This window comes from Stegostoma tigrinum, chromosome 15 (assembly GCF_030684315.1).
Source record: "Stegostoma tigrinum isolate sSteTig4 chromosome 15, sSteTig4.hap1, whole genome shotgun sequence".
In the NCBI taxonomy this organism is placed as follows: Eukaryota; Metazoa; Chordata; class Chondrichthyes; order Orectolobiformes; family Stegostomatidae; genus Stegostoma; species Stegostoma tigrinum.
This window is the reverse complement of record NC_081368.1, coordinates 33335921-33358826: the sequence shown is the minus strand read 5'-3', so window position 1 is coordinate 33358826 and position 22906 is coordinate 33335921. Positions and strand designations below refer to the sequence as shown.

The window sequence follows — 22906 nt, the reverse complement described above, 5'->3', positions numbered from 1 at the left end:
TCCTAAGATGCTGCTTGGCCTGCTGTGTTCATCCAGCTCCACACTTGGTTAACAGGCATATCCTTTTTTTCTCTTTGTCTCTCTCTCTCTTGCTCACACTCATTTTTCCTTCCCTCACTTCAGTTATTCTTTTCAAATGCTAAAACTCACATATAGAAACAAAAAAAGCTGCCTTGGTAGGCAGCACTCTTTGAGCTGTACTTAGTGAAACTTGGAGGTGATGTGAACAAGACATTGTAACTGTAAAGAATGTTAGACTTGAAGACTGACTGTAATAGGTTTGTAGGTTTATGCCGGTTATTTACAAGATAATGTATGGTTTAGAAGGGGTGGACGCTAGGGAGTTGTTTCCGTTAGGCGGGGAGACTAGGACCTGTGGGCACAGCCTTAAAATTAGAGGGGGTAAATTTAAAACTGAAATGAGACCACATTTCTTCAGCCAGCGAGTGATGGTCTTGTGGAATTCATTGCCGCGGAGTGCAGTGGAGGCTGGGACGTTGGATGCCTTCAAGGCAGAGATCGACAAATTCTTGACCTCGGGGAATCAAGGGCTATGGGAAGAGTGCAGGGAAGTGGAGTTGAAATGCCCACCAGCCATGATTTTAAATGGCAGAGTGGACTTGATGGGACGAATGGCCTTACTTCCACTCCTATGTCTTATGGTCTTATGATCTTATTTCAGTTATTATGTAAGATGTTTCAGTTTGTTAGTACAGCCACTCTGGATTAGAAAGTTGGGTTCTTGTTGCTCTCCTGTACTTGAATGCATAGGTTACTGCATTGAAGATTGTTCTTGTTATGAACTTGACCCCATGAAAGGGCAGATGATGTGGTATTGTTTTAAAGAAGGTGACGCCCTCTGTTATGATTCCTTTCTTATAAATTTGCAGTTCATGAAGTATTATTGAGTGACAATTGCTTGCCTATTCCTGTTTGTTATAGTCTTAGTTATGTTACTTAGTCCAAAATTAATTATTGTACGAATTAACTAGATCTGATCTTTCTTCCAAAAAAATTCTGTTTTTTTTTTGAAAATACAAATTTTCTGGAACAAAAAATGAATTTCAGAAATGGCTGGAAGGCCTAATGCTGTGATGCAAGGTTAGAATGTTAGAACCCAGTTTGGGCCTCTTTAAAGGATAAATAGCTGTCCATTAATCTGGGATTTTGCTTCACATCAACTACGACCGTAATCCATACCTCTGGTTAACTCCAAATTCTATTGTACCAAATTTCCTACTAGCTAGCAACTCACCTCCCTGCCCCCACAAGATTAATTTCATCCAGAACTCCTTTGCCTGTACCTTAATGTGCACCAAGTCCCATTCATTCATCCCTTCTGGGTTCTGAATCACGAAGTGTTACACCACAAAAGAGGTAACTTGGCCCTTTGTGCCTGCACAGGCTCTTCAGTTGAGCCTGATAACCTACTGCAAATCTCCTGCCTTTTCTTTATACCTCTTACATGTTATTTCTATCCAAATGAATCACCTAATGTTCAATTTGAACCTGCTTCTGGTACACTTGTAAACAGAGCATTCCATATCCTGACTATTTACTGTCTGATAAAGTTTTCTTTCACTCGCATTTGCTTCCATGTGCAAATCATTTATATTTGTGCTTTCGTGTTTTTGAGCCTTTTACAAGTGGGAACATTTTCTCCATATCTACTGTATCCAGCTCCCTCGTTATTTAAAAAAAACTCCTTCACAACTTCCATTCGCCTTTTCTTTCCAAGAAGAACAATCCCAAGTTCTTCAATCTCTGCTCATAACTGAAATGTCTCAATTCCTGAAACCATTCTTAAAATGCTGCTGCACTCTCTCCAATGCTTTCACATCCTTCCTAAAATACAGCACCCAGAACTGTACACAATACTGTAGCTCAGGTCTAAAAGTGTCTTAGACAAGTTCAGCATCAGTTCCTTGCTCTTGTCCTTATTAATAAGCTAAGAATAATCCATTCTTTATTAATTGCTCTTTACCAGGACTCCTTACTACCTTCCAAACCCACAGCCACTTCCATCGAGGGACAAGGTCAGCAGATACATGCGAACATCTCCACCTACATGTTTCCCTCCAAGCCACTCATCATCCTGACTCGGAAACATATCAGTGTTCCTTTCAGAATTGCTGGGTCTAAGTCCTGGAAACCCTTCCCCAATTAATCATTGGTCAACTTACAGCAGTTCAAGAAGGCAGCTCACAACCACCTTCTCAAAGACAACAGAAGATGTGCAATAAATGCTGGCCAGCCAGTGATGCCCACATGTTATGAGTGAATGAAAAATAACTTGTCCTGCCATGTTCAGTGATCTATTCATATATATACTCAGGTCCACCTGCCCTTGCTCCCCCTTTTAAGGTTATGTGGAATTGAGGATTACCTTAGTTTCTAAATTTTCATCCCTGCCAGTTGGTGAAATTTGGATTTCAATTAATAATTCTGGAATATAAAGCTTGCCTCAATGTGGCCGACATGTGACTCCAGACCTGCAGCAGTGTTCAACTGAAGTTGTCTAGCAAGTCCATCCCTAATTGCCTTTGAACTGAGTGGTAACAAACGCTGCCCTTGCTAACATATTGTGAAAGAATATATTTTGAAAATACCTTCATGGCTCACCCCTCCCTGAGCTCTGTGTAACCTTCTTGAAATCTGCATCCCTCAAATTCTGGCTTTTGTTTTGTATGGCCAATTCATTTCAGCAATGTCTTTAGCTGCAAAGCTGGAATCTCTCCCTAAACCACTCTGCCCAACTGCTTCTCCTTACGGAGACCCCTTAAAACCCATCTATTTGACTTCATTTTTTTTAATCAGTTGTGATGTGATTCTATGTCAACTTTTGGTGGATAAATCATTTCTGTTGTAAACTACCCCCAAAGGGTATTTTATGAATGTCAAAGGCACTATGTAAATTCCAAATCGTTTTCAGGGAATGGAGGTAGTACAATCCAGTGTCTTCTACAAAGAATGTACTTTGTATGTACATTGTGAGAGTAGCGGATTGAGCTCTGATATTTGAAAAATGTGTCACGATACATGATTGTATGTAAAGATGTCAGATTGGGCCAACATGTATGAACAGAGGTCCTTCAGATCTGCATGGAATTAGCTTGGAAGGGGAAATAAGTACCATTTCAATTGGGGGCTTCATTATAAGTGAGTTTGGACATTTTCATTAATTTCTTTTTAAATCTCTTACAGATGTGGGCATCTAGAAGCTGACTCTAAAGAAATTTCTCCTGTATTTACCCAGTTTATTGAATGCACTTGGCATCTGCTGGAACAATTTCCATGTGCTTTTGAGTTTACTGAGAAGTACTTGTTGGAGATCCATGACCATGTATTCTCCTGTCAATTTGGCAACTTTATTGGAAACTGCCAGAAAGAACGCCAGGAATTAAAGTCAGTACGAAGTCTGTGCATGTTACAAATTAATTAAGTGAGAGTTGTTAGGATTCAGAAAACCTTAGTGAATTTGAGTTTATTGCTACACCACTGTCCTATTTAGTTATCAGTCGTCACAAGCAATGTGTTTTAAAGTAGATCTGGGTTCCATTATTTATTTTTGATGACTAGTTGTAAACTGTTCAGCCCAATATTGTTAATCAAGAGATTTATATTGATTTAACTTGCATTGACAAATACAAGGAGGAGATAAACCAGAACTCCAGAATTATGCCACATTAACTAATCTCAGTCAGAACAGTGGAAGTGCTACAGACAAATTCAACAGCTCTAACGAGGAAACAAGTCCTGTTCTTAAATGTTTTATACATTTTTCATTTTGGGTGTGCGTATGTGTGCATGAGGTTATGTTGAGGGTATGTCTATGATGTTCTCCATAACTGAGTAACTTGTTGGCAACTGCTCATTCAGCTTACATTTGTAAAGTGGCTATTTGGATGAGGTAACTGAGAGCTCCAAAACTCACTCAACTGACTCGCATTTCATATTAGGTGCTTTCAAGAGCAAAGGAGAGAATTTGATTTGAAGTCAGCACCTGCATGTCAATTTTCATCATTGTACCATGTTTGTTTTTCTAATGATTTGAAAATCCTGCCATTACACTGAGTTTAAATAAATACTCAACAAGGTTGTAAAATAGCTTGCATGATTTGGAAATTTTCTTGTGCTTTATAGGCTTCAAGAGAAGACACATTCCTTGTGGCCATTCCTATTGGCAAAGCAGTACCTCTACCAGAATCCTCTGTATAAACCCAGTGCAGTCAATATTGTGTTAAAGCCCAATACTGCCCCTTTTAACTTCAAGTGAGTGTACTTCAATCCCTTGATCAATTACTCATTGAAAGCATTGCTCTTCGTAATAGTAGTTTCATAGGCCAAAAGATCTTGTTGCTGAGTTAACATACAACATGATCTACTTTTGGTTGGGGGGAGTTGAGGGGAGCTATGAATGACAGGAAGATGATTTTTAAGATTGTTCTTCTGCCTATTAATTGGTTGATCATAATTCAACAATACTGTATGGGAGCAATTATTGGAAAGTTAAATATTTTAAAATCTTAACCTACCTCCATTCTTTCCACACTTAATTGCAATGGATGTTTGCGCTGATGGGAAGGGCTACATCTAACCGATCTGCTGTTGGAAGGCGAATTGATCACTTGAATCATTTAAGGAAACTGTGTACCTTCAGTTCAGCAGCATTTTGTTTCACTTATACAGACTGAAATTCCTGGAATTCAGGACTTTGTCAAACAAGAGGGATCTAGAAAGGATGGATCCATACAACGCCTTTAAGGCATTGCTAGTGAACCGGAAAATGCAGAAGTGTTTCCTCCAGATCCAAACAATTACCAGCTAGAAGTAAGACAGCCGCAATTAGCTGATCCTTACTCCAGTTTTCCTGATGATAACCAATATTTCCCACCCAGTACAACATCAGACTTGGTAATTGACTAGTGATCTTTGACTATTTATGAAAACATTTTCATTAAAGATGATGGATGTCCTGTGGAAAATGTATTGCAGGACGTTATCAAGAGTTCCCAGTCCTTCACCGTAGCTCTCATTCTGATTCGAAGTAAATGTTGGGGGTTAATATGTGCATTTTTGCATTGAGATGTGTATTTGACTTAGCTGCAATGCTCTTCATGTTTGAGTAAGATTCATGTATGAAGAACAGCCAATTGCAACAGTGAAATAAGAATCTATGAAACCATACTGTCAGTCAAATGATAATCTTACAGGTGGCTCACTATCACCTTATCAAGAGCAATTGGGAAGAGGCAGTAAATGCTGACATAGCCAGTTACACACATCCCATGAATAAATCTTTTGAAAAATTACACAATTGCATCTTGTAACAAAATGCTGTGTTGATGGCATCTATGTTTCCACTGATGAAATAATTTTCTTGTCTTATGTCTTGGATAAGTCAAGCATAGACTTTATCTTGGGGATAAAAAGTTTAAGCTGTATGTTGTATTCCAAATAAAAGAATTGGCCAGCATGTTCCTTCTTGGCTTTTGCTGCTTTTAAGCTAAGCCTGGGGTCAATGAATCACCTGACTTTAATTTTTTCTTTGCGATACCAAATTCTATTGTTATAATCTACATGTACAGCTCTGTCTGATTTGGTGCAGTCGAAGATCAACAAAGTATTCAACTGTAATAAATGGAATGACTTGAATTCATTTCCTTAGACTGAAACATCCAATTATTGAGCACGTAATATGTTTGCTATTCATTCTTTTATTATATTTTGATTTGTAATAAAAATAAGTTTAATCTTCAGAGGTTCCTTAAGTTTCGATTTATTCATGTAAGCTTTGAAAATTTATCAGTGATTATACACTCCACAATAGCGTTTTTTGACTGTGACAGTTTACTGCCATTTGTTGAAGTGCTGTTACCTTTATGAACTTGAGTCTGTTTTCTTGACAAGATTCTGGTGTGGTATGTACAACCGTTTTGACAGAGGAATGCAGCCCAGACAATCAGTTGTGGATTGTCTACATGCTTCAATGAAACAGAAAATTGACCTCGAAGAAACTGTGGCAGATCTGAATCAGGTGAGTGAAGTTAAAATTAATACATTGGTGCATCACGATGTCATACCATGCAATCAAATTTGAATTCCTAGGTGCAGATTGCATTCTGAGTTACAGTGCTATATTTTGCCCAATCCTTTGACTTCAACAGGTGAAAGTCTGTCAGTGTTTCTACTCATATTTATGCATGGCTCTCACATTATTCACGTAATTAAGAATGAGACTCCATTGCCTGTGTGCATCTCTCAGTTTCTCATGCACTCTATCAGCAACTGGCTAATACGACCTCAGTTATCCCTGTCCAAGCATTTTCAACCTCTGGGCACTTTCTATATCTTCAAAAAATAGAGACAAAATAAGCTAAGGGGTTCTTACTTTTAAACAAAAAACTGTGCCTTATTCATGTTTGTGCTGTTCTTAGAATGATTATGGCTCAGAAGAATTTGATTTGTCAAGTTCATGCTATGTCTCTGTGAAAGCAACCAAACCAGTCTGATTACTCCATTAATTTGCTAAAGCTGTGCATATTTTTTCGATTCGGCTATTTATCCAATTTTTTTTTTCTTTTTTTGAAAATTGCAAATAAATATGCTTCCAGCAGACACTCGCCAACACACGTACATGCATAGCATTCTGGACCCGAACCATTTGGTATATTGGAAAAAGAAGCAATTACCATAATTCTGTGCTCTACAATTCTCAACCTTCTGCTTACAGAAGCAGTTTACCACTATCTACTCTGTCTAGATACCTCATGGTTTTAAATACTATCAAATTTCCTCTAAATATTCTTTTCTCTAAGACAAACAACTTCAGTTTCTCTAATTTATCCTTCTATTCTCTCAGCCCTGGAGCAATTGTAAATCTCTTCCACACACTCATTAAAGCCTCCATAGCTTTCTTGAAGATTATTGCCCAGAATTGTATACAATATTTCAGTTGAGGCCAAATCGGTGTGTTTTTTTTTGGTAATGATTCATAACATTCTTGTTTCTGTACTCCATGCTGGTATTTATGAGGCCCAGGATCCTGTTTGCCTTCTTAACAATTTATATTCTTGCCTTGCAGGGCAAATAAATAAATGAACAGGAGTAGACCATAAGTCCTTGCTGCTTGATTCAGTATGACCCTGGCTGACCTTGGGCTTCAATTCCACTTTCCTACACATTGCATAAGTTTCTTGATTCCCTAAAACAGCTGTGACCTGCAACAATTTGTGTATGTACTCCCAAGGTATCTGTTCCTGCCACCACTTTGGAATACGACTCTTTAGATTGGCCCTTGTTATCTTTTATTCCAAAACGTACTGCTTCACATTTTTCTGTATCAAATGTCACGTGCCACATGAGTGCCAGTTGATATACTGAAGACTACTGTAATCCCGTTAACAGTTCACAATACTTCCAAACTTTGTGTCACCTCAAATTTTGACATATACTTACTCCCATGTAATGCTCATTTTTATATATATAAAAAAAGTAATGTATATATCTTTAAAAAACCTGGCTCCAGTACCAACCTCTAGGGGACATCATTGTATTGTGGCACCCAGCCTGAATTACAACTGTCCACAATTGCCCTCCGAACCCTGTCATTCGATCAATTTCTTTTCAGTGCTGCCATGGTCCTTTTTTTTTCTGTAAGGGCTTCCGCTTTGTCAGCAAGTATATTATGTAGCATTTTACACAAAACAGAAGAAATGGGAGCAAAAGTAGATCAATGAGTCATTGAACTTACTTCGTCATTCAGCACTGATCTGACGTCCAAAATCTGGCATTCTCAGGACCAAAACCATATCAGACTTCAAATTTTCTCTGATTTTGGATTGTTGGAAGATAACCTGGTGTTGTGTGATTTTTGACCTTGTTTGTCTGTTACAGTTGTTCCAAGATTAGCTTCTTCATTCCTGCACTTACTCTGTTCTTGGAAGAGTGTCTAGATCTCCCTAAAGAAAAATGTCTAGTTTCAATAGGTCGATTTTGAATATTGTGCCTGTAAGGCCATGGTCCATGACCATGACTGTGACCATAATTGTGTAACCATAATTTCAACAACCTAAAGTCCAAACAACAAAATGAAAAGTTATTTTCTACACAGTCCATTTTATTTTTGCAGTGTTGGCATTCTGTTGTTCAGAGGGTGACTGTCCTCCTTCAATTCATCAGTTGACCAAATGAACTTGGGTCTTGCCTTGTATGACTTCTTTCTTCCAAGCTTTCTCTTGTTTTGTCTCTGTCACACATAGAGAAGTAGAATTGCATACATTGTGTCAACAGGCTCTGGATATTTCTGACACTGCTGCAGTTAACACTTCCACTCTGCAGCTCAACTGATCAAAGGGCATTTGTTAGGCAGAATCTTATTAATTTCCTATGTTCTTTGCGCTGTTCGATCTCAAATTCTCCCTCTTACTGCTTCAAAACCAAATATTGTATCGTACAGCACAATGATATATACATAAGAGCTCCTGATTTTTCAGTTGATAAACTTTCCTGCTATTCAATTATAACAGCCCTACTTTATTTGATAGTTTTCATTCTTGGAGCTATGTGGTCTTTAACAGTGTGAAAATCTGACCACAGAGGGAGAGCTGAGGGTACAAAGCGTTCCAGAGTTTAGTGCTCATGAAGTAAATATGACAGTTGCAGCATGGACCCAAAATTGACCGAGTGACAGGAAACAGTAGTGGTTAATGCATGTTAGTGAGGCAGGGTAAAGGTTTATGATGGTGTTCCCCTTAGGCCTTGTTGGGAGCCCAGCTTTTCTTGATTTGTGTAGATGATCTAGACCCTGGCCTACAGGACAAAATTTCAAAACTTGCAGTTAATTGAAAACTTGAATATTGGCAGCTGTAAGGAGTGATTGATGTGGAGGCGCTAGTGTTGGACTGGGTAGACAACACCTCTCTCACTAACATCTCAAGGAGGAGTAAAACTCTGAAAGCTTGTGTTTTCAAATAAACCTGTTGGACTATAACCTGGTTTCAGTGATTTCTGACCTTGACTGTGAGGAGGACAGTGTAGAACTTCAAAAGTTGATAGATTGCACAGATAGGACTCGTGAAGTTTGATATGGAGAAGTGTGAAGAGATTCATTTTGCCAGTCCATGTTCTTTGTACCAAAATGAAACAAAAGGGTCCAATTCTAAAGGAGATGCAAGAGCACAGGGACCTGTGTGTATAATTTCTTAAGTCATAAAAGCTAGCATAACAATTGCAAGAATAGTTACTAAAGCATAAAGTATCCTAGGCTTTATTAATCAATAGATCAGCTGGTAGCAAGAATAGTTACTAAAGCATAAAGTATCCTAGGCTTTATTAATCAATAGATCAGCTGGTACCAACAATCCTATGGTGAATGCCACCTGTGCACATTCACCTCTAAATTTTTCAGACTGCACACATGCATACGTATGTGTTCACAATCATCAGCGGTTTGGACAGAATCAATAGGGACAAAATGTTCCCACTCGTAAAAAGTATAGACTGAGAGGACAAATGATTTAAAATAATTAGTAAAAGAAGCAAGAGTGATACCAGGAAAATCTGTTACACACAGTGGTTAAGGTCTCTAGAAGGCACTGCCTAAGAGTGCAGTGGAGGTAAGTTCAATGAAGGCATTCAAAAGGGAATTAGATGGTTATCTGAAAAGGAACAATATGCAATGTTGATGGAGAGGTCAGGAGAATGGCAGAAAATGAGGTACTCCTAGAAGGTTGGTGCTAACGTAATAGGTAACTCACTTCCTGTGTCGTAACAATTCTGAGTTTCTGCGATAGCAGATGAAGAAAAGATTGAGCTCCATGCAGCTGAAATGATGTCATCAGATCTAAGGCTCAGGAAATGCTAGGATCTGGCAGGGGGTGGATTTGGGGGGTGGGGGTTTAGGTGCGGTGGCCACAGGGAAATGCAAGAGCTGTTATTATTTGAAGTTGTCTGATGGAGGGCTAGAATCATGCTGGTGATTAGATTTTGTTTTGCAGGCTAGCCAACCTGGTAGAATAGTCTCTGGAGATGATATTATGAAAGCTGAGGTGTGAGATATCATTGGGACAGCCTGATTTGGAGTTCTCTTACTTTACAATTTTATAGTTTACTGATCTAAGAGAGCCCTCAAGCTTTCACAGACCTGCTGATGAAGATCTCTAAAAGGGAGAAGCTAAGTCCCTCATCACAAAGATAGTATTTAAAAAATTGTTATGACTTGCACTAATCACTGATATCAACATAAATTGGTGAGCAAATTTGTGGGCTTTGCCTTATTTGTGTTTGTCATTTGATAGTATTCATAGTTTGCCAATTGATTTTATATGTACCTCATGCTAATTCTGGATGTTAGACTACAGGATGGATTGTATTTACTGATTACATCTGCGACTCTTGCACAGCAAAAATTTCTCTGTTTCTCTAAATCTGTGGAATTTTTATTCTGAGTAATTGGGATTTCTGATTTGTCGACTATAACAAAAAAAGTTACAGGTCCCTAACTGAATTGCAAAAGATTGTGGTTCTTGATTAGAATTGTAGCAATTCAAAACGGAGTTCAAATTACTAGTGGAAAAACTTCACACACAGTTTCTTCTTCACTTGAAACTCTCATGCTGTTAAATGAAAATCTGTTCTGTTACACATCAGTTTAAATACAAAGTTAATCATTATTACGGAATTAGACTTCGATGCCCTTGATTGTGGGAAATTTGTTGCCATTTGAATCTCTTCAAACTGTGCTCTTGTTTTACCTTCAAAAGCAGAGAGAGAACAATTATCTTGACAAACTTGCATTGCAGATGCTGTTTTAGGAAATGTTAGAATGTTCTACCAATATATAAATCATGATGTATTTTTATAATTGGAGTTTTAACTTAAGGGTTTTTTTTAATAATTGGTGCATTAATGTGTATAGCAGTGCACACTATTACTTGGAACTTTTCTGATGGTTGTTCTGTTTTCTTATTACAGAAACTAACTCATCAGGATAAAGCACATTCTGATTCTACCTTTATCTTACCAATGAAACTTTCTATGGAGGAAGATTCCACCCACCTGCAAGTAATTGGTGCTGCTCAGGACTATTTGGAGGAAGAGCACAGTATGTTAACAAATGGCACAGAAGAGGTCATTGAAACTGTTTCTGCTGGGAGCAAGCATGTGGATAATGGAAACGACTCCTCTTTCATGTGTCAATCTACTTTGAATAACAATGATGCCCTTGATGTAGTCCAATTGAAAATACAAGCAGATGAAGACACCCATCAAATATCCCAAGATGCTGTCGAAAAATAATTACTTATCTCCATATAACTTGTACGTATTCGTTCACAAATGTATTTGGTTTTGATACAAATACCATCATTCAAAAGTGTCAGAATTAGAAAATGCCAACAGATAGTTCTTTAACAAAGGGAAAATACTCCAAGATATTTTGGGGAATCTGGCTGCTTAAATGAGAGGATATATTTCAAAGGGAAATGTTACAAAATGGGGCTTGGGTTGGATTCTCACTTGCCAGAAGCTAATATAAAAATTTAGCAGACTGTTCATAATAGATAGGAAATTGTAGTCATTTTCCACCTGAATTCCTTATGCGTTTCCATGGTGAAATGCAGATGTTATGATGTGTCCAGTTATTGAGATCTGTCTTTGTGTATTTCTTAAAATTTAATGGACCAATCTGAACACATTGCTTCATTGTAGTGTCTTAATTTTTTGCCACTGAAGAAGCCAGTGTTGGGTGCGGTGAATGCTTTTTAGAAACTTAAGCTGGCTGTTTTATAAATATTAACCAACATATTTTCTAAATTGGAAGTTCTTAAAATTTTAGATTAAATACTTTCATATAAAAGATAGATATGATAATTGCATTTCCCTTTTAAATTTTTCTCCAATCTTATCTCCTTACCTGTTTTTCTATTTCCCTTGTTCAGAAATGGTTCCATGGCTGCCACAAGCCCACGGATTTGTTGCCTAAGTGCCTATTCCATTTGTAATTCCACAAAACAAGCTATCCTCCAATGATATTTGAGTCTAATTCAGTTTTTGACAAATCTCTGCCACGTGCAAAAGTCACTGCACAGTAATCAGAGAGAGGAGCTCTGACATATTTAAAGCCAGCTGCTACCCTAACTAAGATAATTCACTTGGCCTATGAGTTGTGGGGATTTATTCATGAATTCCTAGTGTTGAGTGGCCCGGATAAGCTTGCATTGGAACACTCATTCTGGGCCAAATCATTGGAGGAAGTTGTATTTCACTTTATTGTTTTTGCAATATATTGTGGACAGTATTGGTAATTAGCTAAAGATTTATGGCTGTTTGAGTGATTGCGAGATATTTTCACTTTACATTTTGCCTTCTGTAAAAATAGATTTGTTGCTTTATTTTCTGTTATTCAGTGCCTGTTTCGTTATCAGACATCATGAGGAAACTTCTCAATGCCTGAATAATGGTTAGAATTTTACAAAATAAATCATAAAATTGCCACAAGTGGAATTTTGTTATACAGAGTATTTGGTTCAGACATCAAGGTGGAAAGTAAGAGCCTTGTTTATACATAGTCATTGTGATGAGTAAGTCCTGTGGCTCATGTTGGAGTGTACTTATTTGCAAACCAGCTTCTGTTCACTCAAGGCTGCGCAGCACCATCTTTCTCTTGGGCTTCAGGTCACCCATTTATAAAGCTATAGTATGAAGAGTACAGAACGCATTTTCTAACTGTAGTTTATGTCGGTGTTCCTAATGGGTACACTCAAGTCCTTCTGGACATTATTCAGTAGTTTTGCACTTTTTTAAAAGATATTGATTTTCCATCCTTCCAACCAAAATAACATTTCCTCATTAGCTACTTTGTCCAGTCACTTAATCTTCTATATTTCTCACTAACCTCTTTTTATGGTTTCACCTCACAGCTGACATTCCCACCAAACTTTGTATTGCAGAAAATGATTTTACATTTTTTTTGTTGGAAATCTATGAGGATTATTGAGTACCTGCAAAATCTATAAAAGCTAAATGTCAGCCCTTTCGTAAAAGCGTTAGAGAGTGCTGGGTTTTATACCAGAATTCACATTTGCTGTGCCCATACATCACCAATTTTTTTTCTTTTGAATACACACAATAAAAGCTTCCAGACTCTTTACTCATTTGACAGTCCATGCAGAGATACATACACTATTAATTGGGGTCCCTGGATTTCAAAACCGCATAAACCACGATCACCTTCCCATTTCCTCAGACAGATGCTGAGGCCTTTGGCGGCATGGGCTCAGTGATTAGCACTGCTGCCTCACAGCACGAGGGACCCAATTCCACCCATGGGCAACTGTCTGTGTGGAGTTTGTATGTTCTCCCCATGGCTGTGGGGGTTTCCTCTGGGTGCTCCAGTTTCCGCCCACAGTCCAAAGATGTGCAGGTTAGGTGGATTGGCCATGCTAAATTGCCCATAGTGCCTAGGGTAGGAAATTTAGGGGATGGGACTGGCAGGGATGCTCTTCGGAGAGTCGGTGTGGACTTGATTGGCCGAATAGCCTGCTTCCATAGGATTCTATGCTTCTAATCATTCTAAATTAATTCAAGTACCACCTCAGAATAAGAATTCAGTTTGACACCATCTTGTTCATATGGCTCAGTTGGCTTTTATCTTGTTCATGTATTCCTTTCTTAAATATTTTAAGGATAGTGTCATCTTAAATTTGAGTTTATTTTTAAATAGTAATTAAGTACACTTCAAGAAAGCTTGAAATTTTACCCAACATGAGGGTAACTCAATGAGATTATGTAGAATGCAACTGATTATTAACTAACTTTTCTCCTTTTATGAATCATGGAACTTGTCAGACCATAATCGATGAGCAAAATAGTTGACCTGCGGTCAATAAAGGAATATTAAACAAATTATTTTTTTAACCGTGATGTAGTTTGATTGCAGATCATTCTTTAATTTGTGTTAATTGCTTCTGAGTTTCTTATGAATTTCTATGGGTGGCACGGTGCCTGTCATGAGAAGTATTAATTGAGACAAATGCATTACTGTAGAAAATTTTCTTTCAGTTTTTCAGTAGCTGCATTGTTTTCCTTTTGATTTTTATTTTACAGATTATTATTAAATATCCTTCAAACAGGGAATGGCTTCCTGTTGCTGCTCATAAGTTGAGTAATTATTAAGCAAGCAAACAGAATTCTCTTAGATTTCACCACTGTCCCATGTTGTAATATCAGAATCAATAGGTGTTGAATATCAGCTCAAAATTCTATTTTTCTAAGCTTTTTCCAATAGTGAAAATACTCCTGCTTCTATGATTGTGATCAGCATTTCTTCCAGGCTACGTGTCCATGACTACATAGCACTCCACTACTCAATTCTTAAGAGACAAAGAGGCTGCACCCTGGTAGCAGCCCCATAAAGATTTGTTGGATGCATTGCATTTTAAATAGTGGAACAACAAATGGGCTTTGCACTGCAAAGGGAATTTGAAGAGAACACAGATATATCCAGCACAAACTGAACTTGTTAATTTCAATATATTTTGCATGTATGTACAGACATTTTAAAAAAATCGGTTTCTATATCTTCTCAGCTTCAAACTTCGAAAGATATGTTTAATAACCTTGGTGGTACTCGGTGGTAGTTTTTCCGGGAATTTTTTTCTTTTTTTTAGAAAAGTATTTTTTTTTCTGCCTGATAAATGTTTATGACTGACTGAACAAAATTTAGTTTGGAGTTAACTGCATAGAAAGCCATTGGGGATGTGCTGAGATAAACGTTGTTGCCTGTGCATTTGAGTCTTGTCAATTTTATGTCCTTATCCTTCTATGTTGTTGATTTGTGGCAGTGTTTATTTCAAGAAGCATTGGATGTACTTTGTTGTCTTATCCGAATTCCCATTATATGAGAATCTGGTGGTAATTGTAGATATGATAGTTGACATATGTCACTGTTTACACTTGTATTTCCTGTTGGAATCAAGTGATAGTAATCAGCAGAGGAGCCACAAGTTACTTTTTTCTTCCGTCTCCTCATCTAAGCCAGGATGATAATGATATTTGTACAGCGTTATTTCACTGCCCAAATTAGTAAATAGAATAGACTGTGTTGAATATTAATGGATCAATTTTTCTATTGAAGAAAATCGTTTTCCTTAAACTGAATTTTTTCAATTTCTCACGAACTGCACTAACCCCAGCTGTGATTCTTTCTTTTTGACAATTTCTACCCTCCTGAAGACAGCTTTGCAGGTGGACTTTTGCCAAGACCTTGATGTTTCAATATCTGCTGAAATTTTTGATCTCCATACAAGTAAGGCAGTGAGCTTTGGCAGTCCATTGCATTATTACCAAACTGGATGGAATCCTCTTATTATCACTATACAGGTGTACTCTCTGCAGAGATCAATTGGTGGTGATGAGGAATTGATATTCTAGTTCAAATGTAAAATATGACATGCAGGCTCTTACTCTGCCCTCTATCTATGAATGTATCAGTTTGAGCACTGCTTTAAAATTGCAGGCAAGAAAGCGCGCTGATTCTGTTTTACGGTCTTGCTGCCCCATAGGTATGCGCAAATGCTAGCTAGCAGTACAGATTCTGAATCATATCTACAACTTTTGAATCTTTATGGCTAAGTGTTACCTGTTAGATAAATTTTCTTGATTGATTGTTGGAGAGACCGCTGAGGTTAAAGTGCCAAAAAAAACACTGCAAATGCTGGAGATCTGAAGTGAAAACAAAGTCCTGGAGAAACTCCATGGGTCTGGTAGCACCTGCAGAGAGAAACAATTGACGTTGTGAGTTCAATTTGTCAGTTTACTGTTTTCTGATGATAAGTGGGCCATTTAGGATGGAGGATAGGAAATTTTAGACTACTCATGAATGTATATTATTATGTAGATAGTTCCTGACCCTTCATGATGATAGGTGTAATGTGAATATCAATAACTCTGTCTCTGAATAATAGTATTAATCCCAATTGTGGAAATTGATATGGTGGTACCTTGAGTGATTAGTTTCTGTCTTAGCTCATTGTACCCCCATCTAAATTAATTTTCAGCTCTTCAGAATGTTGACTTGTTCCCTGTTTGCATCTGCGCCACATTCTTGGCCAGGGCCCTTGTACGAACATCCACATCTCCAGGACCCCCATGCCCCATGTGGATACTTGATGTAACATGATCAACTTCTCCATAATCAGCATTTAGAGAGTGTTAGTAAAATTTGGGATGAGTAAAGAAACTTTTCATAAGTGTTGGTAATCATTTGGGTGTTCCTTGTATGATATATGGGACTGATCATTAACTACTTTTAAGCCACTGATGAAAGGTCACTAACCTGCAATTACATCATTTTTTTTCTCCCCTCTAGTTAGCTATGATTTGTTTGCTGTTTCCATCTTTAAACCTATATTTTTTTTTGGCTCTTTACTTGCCCTGATAATCGCCTATTAGCCTTGCATCATTATCAAATTTCCTTCTAAAGTGTGCTGTCGTACAGCTGCTAAGAGGTTCCTGTGTAGGTTCACATAAATCAGTCTTTTTCAGTTGTCAGATGTGTGTGTGACTACACATTTTTAAAAAAAAATGCCAATACTCATCAACAAAATCACCTCTAACATTTAGTCAGTTCTACTTATCTTCGTTCTTTCCAAATTTCATTTCACCTTCCTTTCTCCTGCCTTTCGACTTGCTAAAACCTGCCATGTCCGTAACATTTTCTATTTCTAATGAATATTCACCAACCTAAACATTGCACCTATTTCTCTCTTCACCTAAGCTGCTGAGTATTTCCAGCACTTTATTTATATTTGTGATGTTAAGCATCAACAGTATTTCAACTTTGTTAAAAGAATATCACTAAGTTGTATTTTCAAACGAGTCTACAAATGAATTGAGCAGTATTGTTTTAGAAGTCAACATTACCTAAGCAGTAGTCTTTTAGCTCACTTAGAAAACTAGACTATATCAGGAATTTCCTTTTCACCAGAATTAATAAGATTCAATTTTGTTTTGGACGTCTCTTGTCACATTTATAAAGGTGGTAAGTCAAAGAAATTCTCAATCTTTTGGAGATTTATGTAACTGATTCAATGTGTTACTTGATTTGTTATTTGAGGGGATAATATTACAGTAAAGAAATCATAACCAGATTTGCCATGCAATGTAGAGTACAAATAAATTTCTAAAATATTTGAGATTCTACTTTTTGAATATGTCAGAATGTGCACCCTTTTACTTCATTATTCAGTAAGTCTTGGATCTGGACATTTGTGAACACCTTAATTTCTCAACTTTCCTAACTCCTCTTGCCTGTCCCCCTTCCCAGCTCACTAAAGCAAATTGGGACATAGAAGCAAAGTTGAGCCATTTAGTCCCTTAAAACCAGTTTTAGGATTTAGTTTGCTAGTGGCTGATCTGTACTTAACACCATCCAATTGACTTTGTTCCACAATCCTCAATAGCTAACAAAACTGATTTAAAACATTAAAAAAAACAAAGAACTTCAGATGCTGGAAATCAAACAAAAACAGAAATTGCTAGAAAATGTCCATGGGTCTGACAGTATCTGTGAAGAGGAAGCAGATTTCTGATGAAGGGTCTAGGCCCGAAACGTCAGCTTTTGTGCTCCTCAGATGCTGCTTGGCCTGCTGTGTTCATCCAGCTCCACACTTTGTTATCTCAGATTCTCCAGCACCTGCAGTTCCCATTATCTCAATGTTTTGGCACCCTTCTTCAGAACCTTCTTCAAACTTAATTGACCTTATTTTTGACATTTACAATTGAATCAGTCTCAACCATTCCTGGAGCAGAGTTCCAAATTTTCACTACCCTATTGCATAAAGAAGTGCTTTCTGATGTTAACTTCAACCTATAGTTCTGTTTTCAAAGTTATTATCCTTTTGTTCTCTCCATCACCCTGCTCAACTGCCTTTTCCCTGCCCCTCCACATTAAAACCAGTGACAGCTGTTAAATTTGCAAATCTGATGATTATTCACCATGCTGTCATGAGCACTCTCACCAGAAAAACATGACATATGGGCCAAGATTAATTTTGTGAAGGAGCTAGAAACTAATATAAGCCCTCAGTTTGTGTACAATGAACCCTGATTCCAATTTTGAGTGCATTCATCGGAATATAAACTTGATTCTCTAGCCACGTGATGACCAGATACTTCAATCATTAAAACAATAACCACACCTTTACTATATTCAATCCTTAGTACTATTGAATGACTAAATTCCTGTATTTTATTAGAACACAAGCACCATTTTCAGGAAAGATGATTCTGTACTCTCCTGTTTTGTGTTTAAAACTAATTTCTGCAAGATATATAATGTATTTTTCTTCATTTTTGAGGCCAAATTCTATCGCAAACTCAATTTTTATGCTTGTATTCCAGTTGAGAGTACTGTCTTAAGGTTCAGAAAAGGGAATCCTGTTTTCCTTTATTCAAAGGTGCTGAAGTGACATATATATTTCCAGTTGAGATCATCTGACTTGGTCCGAAGCCTTTACCAACTGATTAATTCAGAGAAAATCTGTGAAATGTTACATAAATTGACTAATTGCAAAACAAACGTTTATTTGATTGCCCTAAAAGGGAATAAGTTATGCAGTGTGCACTACTTTTAAAGAATGTTTTGTGAACCAAGCCATTGAATATTTTGTACTGTCATGTTTGTCTTTATTATTCCTGTACTTGCATTTTTAAACAGTAAAATGTTCTTTTTTTTGTAAATAATAAAAATATACAGCCTATCTTTTCTATGTAGAATTATTTATGGTTAACTATTTCTTCTCTGGATTGTAACTCATTTTAAATTGTGGTGGAAAAACTAAACATTTTTGAACTAGAAATTCACAGTTTAGGAGGTCATTTAGCCCATTGTGTCCATGACAAATGACGGAAAGCTTTCCTGTCCTTCTTTTTATTTCCCCAGCTTTCTCTGAAGGTTGTGACATTTCTATGTATGCCAGCTATCCTATTGTGCCTTTTTGATCATTATTAATGTCAGCTTGAAACCAAGTGGAGGAAGCTTTATAAAAAGCCATGCTAGATTTCTGACCTTTATTTACAGTGGAATAGAGCACAAAAACAAGTTATACTAAGCTTTCATTAACCCCTGGTTAATCTTTATTTTGAGTACTGTGTTCAGTTCTGGTTATTATATTCTTGGAAGGCTAGTATGGGCTAGACAGAGTTACTAGAATGGTACTGGAATGAAGAAGTCCGGTTATGTGAATTAACTGGAGAAACTGGTGTTGCTTTTTTTAAAGCTGGGAGAAAATCGAATAGGTGTTCAAAATCAAAAGGTTTTGACAGTAAAAGAAAACTTCCAATGACAGATGGGTTGGTAATCAAGAATACAAGTTTAAGATAATTTCCAAAAGAGTCAGAGATACCATGAAGAGAAAACTATGTACACAGCAAGGTTTTGTGATATGGAATACAGAAAGTATTTGAAGCAGATTTAATTAAAACAATTCAAAAGAAAATTTGATACATTTTTGATGGGGAAAAGGGCTATGGGGAACAAGTATGGATTGGAGCCAACTGGATAGCTCTTCCAAAGTGCTGACACAGACATGGTGGTATGACTGGTGATCTGTACTGTATCATTCCATGAATATCTTATCAGATACATCAATTTAACCGGTGGCTAAATTTTAAAAAAAATTAGAAATCTTGAACACTAATCTTTGACTGGGCAGTTTCACGCCAAAACAAAGGCACAATTTTGATTCGTGGAAATGCTTGAACCACAACACCTGACGAAACCTTTTCAAACATCATGATTACCTAAGTGATGTTCACACCTTGGTAAATATATGTCTCAAGATAGCTCAACGCACTGACAAAATGACTAACATATTAGCTTTTACAAAGGAGTTATAATATTTAAGTGAATAAATCCAACCTTCTGCATTTTAATCATTAATATCCACTAAACAGGATCAGCTAAGTTTTGTCTTCCAAGATTTACTCTCTTTTTGCAACCCTGGAATATCTGGATCTGAGACCACTTTTTTTGCGAGGAATGATTGTGCTGTTGCTAAAAGATATGTAGGTAGAATTGTAGAAATTTAGAATACACAGGGATAGCTTTTGGCTTTTTATGCCTTCACTTCAGAATAATCTGCAATTTTACAGCTTGTTCTCACCAAACCGTTTGCCTTCCTCTGTTTCAGAAGTTTACCCTGCAATCAGAAAATCCTGCCTCTATTTTTAATGGCAAAATGTTCTATATTGTAACACCTTTTCCCAGTAACCGCTCTCTGATTTTGCAATTGGGAAATAATCTCTCTCTCGTTTTCCCATAAAAATTCCTTCATAAATTAAAATGTTACACTTCCTAAAAAGGGAATTATGATATACTTCTAAATTGCTAGTTAGTATGATCTAGAGTCTTGTATCCAATTTCAGTCAATGTCCATGTTCCAAGAGACATCATTTAACACTTCCAAAATTGTATCTGCCAATCACATCTAACTTTTCCATGTCATTAGTTCCAACACAAACCAAAACTTCTAGCTTATCGTTTTTTTTAAACTTTTCTTTCTGAACTTGCTCTTCCAGAACCATTAATAATTATAGTATGGAAGGAAGCCATTCAGCCCACCATGCCTGCTCTGGCTCTGTAATCTCGTGCCAGTCTCCTATCTTTACCCCATAACCCAGCATACTATTATGACCCAGAAAAAAAACTAATGCCTTCTTGACTGCCTCAATTGAACCTATCTCCACCACATTTCCAGGCAATGCATTCCATTTCCTGATCAGTAACTTTATGAAAAAGACCTTTATCTCGCATCACCCCGGCTTTGTTTACATATCACTTTAAATCAATGTCCCGTAATTGTTTCTTTTGTGGTTGGTTGGCTCGCTAGGCTGGTTTGTTGTTTCTCCACAGACGTTTCATTACCCTACTGGGTAACATCATCAGTGCAGCCTCCGATGAAGCGCCTGTTATTTGAACTCTGGAGTCCGTTGAGCTGGATTACTTCACTTCCGGTTTCCCTTCACAATGGAGTGTATATGGGTGTCGAGCTCTATGTGTTTGTTGATGGTTTCCTTTGTGGAGTACCAGGCTTCTAAGAATTCCTGTGCTTGTCTCTGCTTTGCATGTCCCAGGATCTTGGTGTTGTCCCAGTCAAATGGGTGGTTCTCCTTATCCATGTGGATAGAGATGAGTGAGCATTGGTCATGTCTTTTTGCAGCTAATTGATGTTCGTGTACCCTTGTTAATTTCCTTCTTGTTTGTCCAGTGTAATGTTTGTCACAGTCTCTGCAGAGAATCTTGTATATGACATTGGTCCTGTTCGTCGTGGGTCTTTTGGTTTGAGTGAACATTGTTGTAGGGTTGATGTGGGTTTGTGTGTTACTCTGATGCCCAGTGGTCGTCGGAGTCTTGTGGTCAGTTCAGATGTGTTCCTGATGTAAGGTAACTTGATGTTGAAGCGTTCCTTAGGCTGGTTTTAATTTTTAAACAGTAAAAGGAAATATTTCCAACCCTTTCAAAGTATTAAATTTCTGGCCCAAGAATCTAATTTTACTAAAGAATAAGTACATGTAAAGAGTTCTCTGCCGCAGCAAAGAATGCAAATCTTGATTCAGTGCATTTTTGGTTGTTTTGCATGTTGTTCAAATTGTGGTCTACACCAGCTCAGATATGTGAAAGGCAGCTGTGGACTGATTATAAAAAGATAAAATTAAAAGTAGCTCATCGTTCTGAAATTGCAAAATGTAATGGCATTTACTGTCTAAGCCTGAACAACTTAAACAAACATTCCCATCACTCATCTAGACCTTACTGTTGAGAGTCCACAGGCACTGCATGTTTTCTTTTCCACACAATGAGACAGCTGGCAGCTTTGAAATTATCTCACAGGCAGGGTGCCACTCATTGTTGTTTTTGGAAGAAGCACGTACATTTTCTTCTGTATAGAAAGCACAGGAGGAAGTTGTATGAACACAATCCATGAATTGAAGTATTCCATACAAGGATCCTATAAAAATGATGAATGTGGTAGCTAGGGCGTAGTATTGCTGGAGTTATTAATCACTGGGCACTGCCTCCAAACAGAAGAGCTGATTTGGCCATAACGGCTCCATAAATTATCATATTTTACTGGTGTCGGACCAGGTTCGTACATCAGGATTTCCACAGTGACAGTTTTTGAAGGCTGTTTGCTGCCGTTAAGGCCATATATCATATTGAACAAAAATGACTCCACTAAAGATACTGATATTCAGCAATCAAGTTGTGAAGGATTTAGTGTATGGGATTCTGAAGCAAAGAATGTCCCCCTAGAAAACAAAATAATGCTAAAATAAAAGGAATAGGGTGATCAGAATAAATCAATGCAATTACATCTATGACCCAAACTTGGAAGTGGATGAGAAAGAAATTCTTTAACTCGAGCAACTTTGCTAAACATATAGATGCCAACATGAGAAGAGTTTTAAAACAAAAACAGAGAATGCTGGAAGTGTTATTGGACTTAAAACATAAACTGTTTTTCTCTCCCACAGATGCTGCTAGACCTGCCTGGGTTTCTCCAGCATTTTCTCTCTTTATGTCAGATTTCCAACATCCACAGTATTTTGCTTTAAATGACGAAGTAGTTTTTTGCCAACCTACTTCATTATTTATTAGTACAAACCTGAGAAAACACAACTGAATCTAAATGCAGACACCATTGTCAACTTACGATCTTTGTAAATTGACACTTTTTTTTAGCATTTTGCAATACCGCGTTGCACTATAAAATGGGACATGGCAGTATCTTGACACATCAACTAAGTTGACTATTGTAGGAAGAAGGAAACCTGAAAGCACAAAGGGGAATAAACCACAAGATGCAGGGTTATTTTTTTTTCACAGATTGCCTGTTTATTGATA

At 37.3% G+C, this 22906-nt stretch overlaps 1 protein-coding gene across 3 annotated transcripts in view; it reads left to right on the top strand.

Moving 5' to 3' along the window:
• Positions 1-18732, top strand: part of mtmr8 (myotubularin related protein 8) — a 60209-nt gene extending 41477 nt beyond the window's left edge. For 2 of the 3 annotated variants that reach the window (XM_059651410.1, XM_059651412.1), the window contains 4 exons: positions 3205-3405; positions 4144-4272; positions 5911-6037; positions 10975-13917. In XM_059651410.1, the coding sequence (XP_059507393.1) occupies positions 3205-3405; positions 4144-4272; positions 5911-6037; positions 10975-11298 (781 nt within the window). In that variant the 3' untranslated portion in view covers positions 11299-13917. Of the gene's footprint in view, positions 1-3204; positions 3406-4143; positions 4273-5910; positions 6038-10974; positions 13918-18402 lie in introns of those variants that run through there. The other variant, XM_059651411.1, reaches the window with a different exon arrangement.
• Positions 18733-22906: the final 4174 nt, after the last annotated feature.